The 4,609-nt window shown below is 36.5% G+C and overlaps 1 protein-coding gene across 1 annotated transcript; it reads left to right on the forward strand.

The window, feature by feature from the left end:
• The first annotated feature begins 1,729 nt into the window (after positions 1 to 1,729).
• On the forward strand, positions 1,730 to 2,395 carry LOC124939153 (uncharacterized protein DDB_G0284459-like). The gene is made up of 2 exons (XM_047479660.1): positions 1,730 to 1,870; positions 1,940 to 2,395. The coding sequence occupies exons 1-2, from the start codon at positions 1,757 to 1,759 to the stop codon at positions 2,393 to 2,395; spliced, it is 570 nt and encodes a 189-aa protein (XP_047335616.1). The 5' UTR covers positions 1,730 to 1,756.
• Positions 2,396 to 4,609: the final 2,214 nt, after the last annotated feature.

The following is a 4,609-nucleotide window of genomic DNA, read 5'->3' on the forward strand; positions in this document are numbered from 1 at the left end:
GTTGTTCCTTTTCAGAAGATGGCTACAACAGTGAATGATTTTCCTAGTAGGGTTTATTAGAAATCCACCCTAACAATTTCCAAGATTGTTGAGAAATTTAAGAGTCTTGGACGGATGAAGAAGGCTTTGAAAACACAATTTGAATTGTTATTGAAAGCCCCAAGCTTGCAGTTCTCTGGGACCATTATTCACCAAATGCTACTAAGGAAAACAAGCTGTGACTTGAACTTGAACCGGATGAACTTTAGGGTCAATGGTAAAGATATCTCCTTCGGCATGAAGGAGTATGCTCTTATCATATGCCTCTATTTTGGTGAATTCTTACTTTTGATGATGATGATGATGATGATGAGGAGGAATGCAGCGGACCTCTTCCAACCTTGCTGATGAAATATTTTTCTGCATCTTCTTCTGTTAGATATAGTAATTTCCAAGAAACATTTCTCGGATGCTCTGACAAGGAGGACACTTTCAAGATGGGGCTGGTATGCTTGGTTTGCCAATCCCTATTCACTTTTGACCCGAGGAGGCTGGTGACCATAAGAATACTTCGAATGGTGGATGATCTTGAAGCCTTCCTCAGGTTTCCTTGGGGTAAGGTGTCCTTTAGGGCCACCCTGAAGGGCCTTAACAAGGATATGAATTACTACTATAATTCATATTCAAAGAAGATGAATAAGCTGAAGAAGGATGACAAAGGAAGAACTGATACGTTGGCCTATAATATTACTGGCTTCGCACTTGCCTTCCAAGTGTGGACGTACGAAGTCATAAGAGGCTTAACCCCATTTGTGACAAGAACACCACCAAATGAGCTTTTCTGCCCAAGGATCCTAATCTACAAATCGAACAGGAAGAACAATAATGCAGAGATAGTGAATGCCTTTCTGGGGAGCCAAGTGTTGATGAGTATGCAAGCCACTGAAGAGGAGAACAGAATGTACAATGGTGCCAAGTTTGCAGATATGGCAAACTGTTCCTTTGATCACTTATTTGAGGGGGTTACAGATGGGAGGAAGAAGTCAAGAATGCAGTAGCTGAAGATTCTGAAGATTTTGATGATGAAGATGCTGTATTGTCTACTCCTAAGGCTGGAAAGAGGATGATGTTATCCACTACCAAACGTACTCCTAAGAGGAGGAAACTACATAGACCTAGTAGCCCATCTTCTGTCCCCAGCTTGACATCGCCTCCACCTGCTGTATGTACATGTAATCACAGTAAAGACATGAAGGAGCTGAAAAGAGAAATAACTCTTTAGATCAAGCAGCTGACTGATAATATGGAGAACAAATTTGCCATATTATTAGCCAAACTACAAAAGGTGGATGAGAAGAAGCAAATAGATGAGGATGTAGTGGAGAAGATGGTGGATGAAAACCTCAATGTTGATGATAATAACAACAAGGTATTGACATTACGCAAAGGAAGCATTATGTGAAGGCCTTTAATTGACATGTTTTTCATTCTATCTAGGTTTTGGATGAGGATGACAAGATTGGTGATAATGATAACAACAAAAAGGTGATTACGTGAACCATTACGCAAAGGAAGCATAAGCATTACGTGAAGCATGTAATTCACATGTTTTTCATTTTATGCAGGTTATGGATGAAGATGAGAAGCTTGTGGATGATGAGAAGATGGGAGAGAAGCTCGAAGATGATGACAATGTCAAAGAAAGCAACAAAAATGTGATTACGCGAAGGAAGCATAAGCATTACGTGAAGCCTCTAATTCACAATTTTTTCATTTTATGCAGGTTATGGATGAAGATAAGAAGATGGATGAAGATGAGAAACTTGTGGATGATGAGAAGATGTGGGAGAAGCTGGAGGATGATTACAATGTCAAAGAAAGCAACAAAAAGGTGATTACGTGAAGGAAGCATAAGCATTACGTGAAGCCTCTAATTCACATTTTTTTTCATTTTGTGCAGGTTATGGATGAAATGGGGAAGAAGGATGAAGATGACAAAGTTAATGATAACAACAATAAAACTGTGAAGTCGAAGAAGTTGATGTTTGGAAGTGACAATGATGACAATGATAAACCAATATTGAAGAAAGAAACGATCATCCAAATTATGCGCAGAAAGAAGAGGAGCATAAAACTTAAAAGTGATACATGGAAGGATGTATTGAAAGAAGAGGATGCCATTGTGGACAATGTATTGGAAATAGAGAAGGAGAAAGAGAAGGAGAAGGAGAGGGAGAAGGAGAAGACTATGATGAGGCAGACTCGACAGCAGAAGAAGATGGAGGTGCAAGAGGATGATGATGATCCACTTAAACAATTGAACACTCCAAGAGCATCATATATGATATCAAGTAATTCTGCATATGTAGTATTTTGGGGAACCATCATATATTTGAATGAATTTGATTCAACTTGAGCTACAACTTCAACTTTGGATGAGTTTACAACAAAAGAACTAGCACCATCAGTAATTTTCCACTCTCCTTTAAACATAACAAACACTTTGGCAATTGGAAACAGTACAAGGTCAAATAAAACTATTACGCGAAGACTAATAACAACTGAAATTGAGCTAGACAATTGAGGAGCATTATGCATCAAAGTCCATTAATTGTTGTCTCTGTTTATGTATAAACTATTACGCGAAGGCTAATGAGAGTTAGCCATTAATTCAGCTTAAACCCTAACTGAAATTATAAGTTTTCTGTAACTTTGCATCTAAATGCAAGGGAATTATACTTATAACTCTAGTTATTCATGATCTTATCATCCCTGTATATGCAAAATTACTAACTGTATATAAATATACTCTTTCATTCAAAAGCTCTGTTAACTGTTAATCTCAATACTAAAAAATATGAAACAGTTAGAATTTGAGAGTGAGCCATTAATTCACTTCGCGTAATGATTCCCTTCGCGTAATGAGTCAATTCGCATAATGACAGGAATGAGATGACGGAAATGAGAAAAAATAGAAGGATACCAATATGAAAATCTATAAGAGTTTGAGAATAACATATTTTCAGCATTTCTAACATAATATGACAAGCATTACATAAAAAGGAACGTTGACATACCTATTTTCAAAACCTGTAAATCGGGAAACTGCCAAACATGTAGGGAACATCAGTGGCGACGGCGGTGGCGAGGGAGTTGACCAGAATCGAGAGGAATACAAACTGGATCGAACAACAAAGGGATTGATGAAGAAGAAAAGGGCTTAAGAGAAAGAGAAAGAGAAAGAGAAAGAAGATAAAAAAATGAAAAAATGAAAAAATCCTTTTATAAGACGTATTATGCGAAGCCTTACGCGAAGCAATGATTACGCGAAGTGAACTGATTATGCGAAGGGTTACGCAAAGGAAAATCATGGGTATTTTCGTCCGGGAGACCCATTTGGGCAATGTTTTATGGTTTTGTCCATTTGAGGAATTTCGAGGGTTATGAAACCCATTTGAGCCAATTTCCTAATTCATGGTATTGATTATGATGAGACATTTTCACCAGTTATCACGCGAAGGGTTTATTATGAATTTTAGTGGGAGTAAAGTAGTATTCTTAGTTTTGTATGTCGATGACATACTACTTATTGGGAATGACATTCCGATACTAGAGTCCGTTAAAGAATGGCTGAAGAAATATTTCTCAATGAAAGACTTAGAAAATGCCGAGTACATACTTTGAATCAAGATCTATAGAGATAGATCTAAAAGGCTACTTGAATTAAGTCAAGGAACTTATATTGATAAAATTCTTGAAAGATTCAAGATGCAAGATTCTAAGAAGGGGTTTTTACCCATTCAACATGGTGTATATCTTAGCAAGACGCAATATCCTAATACACCTGCTAAGCTTGAGAAAATGACCAAGATTACATATGCTTTTGATATAGGATCTATCATGTATGCCATGATATGTACACGTCCAGATGTTGCATATGCTTTAAGCATGTGTAGCAGATACCAATCAAATCATGGAGAAGTACACTAGAGTGCAACTAAGAATATCCTGAAGTACTTAAGAAGGACCAATGATGATTTCTTAGTATATGGGGGAGATGAGAATTAATTGTGAAAGGTTATACTAATTTCTTAGTAAATGGACATAAATGATTTTATGTGTAACTATAGTAAATGGACATAGATGATTTTATGTGTAACTATATTGTAAGTTGAGTCATAGTGCCAGGTTTCATGGGCTATAGGGACATGGAGGTGTCTAGTCATTTACATATATGTGTATGGAGGATACATGTAAAACTGACCAACTTAAGAATCTTCAAAATTTGTAGAATTTTAAGTAAAACCATGTTTAGTAGATTCCTTCAAAATTTGTAGAATTTGTAGAACTGAAAATGCATGTCCATGCTCGGATAGATTACTTGAATCATCCGTTTTATTGACAGTTCGAACTCAAAGTTCAAGAAACATATTTGATAAAGGATATAAATGTCACTATATCATCAAATAAGATATTAAGAGACAAAGGTATCTTATATTGCCCACTTGTTTAAGAACAAGTAGGAGATTGAAGGAAATATGTCCTTTAATTTAATGTGCAATGATTAAACCCAGATAGAACAATTAACGGTGATAATTTAATCCGGTTATGTTAGGAGTCGTAGTGCTTT

This window comes from Impatiens glandulifera, chromosome 5 (genome assembly GCF_907164915.1).
Source record: "Impatiens glandulifera chromosome 5, dImpGla2.1, whole genome shotgun sequence".
In the NCBI taxonomy this organism is placed as follows: domain Eukaryota; kingdom Viridiplantae; phylum Streptophyta; class Magnoliopsida; order Ericales; family Balsaminaceae; genus Impatiens; species Impatiens glandulifera.

Coding starts and splice junctions, on each gene's coding strand:
- LOC124939153 (XM_047479660.1), top strand. CDS start 1,757: ATGCAGGTTATGGATGAAGATAAGAAGATGGATGAAGATGAGAAACTT. Junction 1,871..1,939: donor TCAAAGAAAGCAACAAAAAG/GTGATTACGTGA, acceptor CATTTTGTGCAG/GTTATGGATGAAATGGGGAA.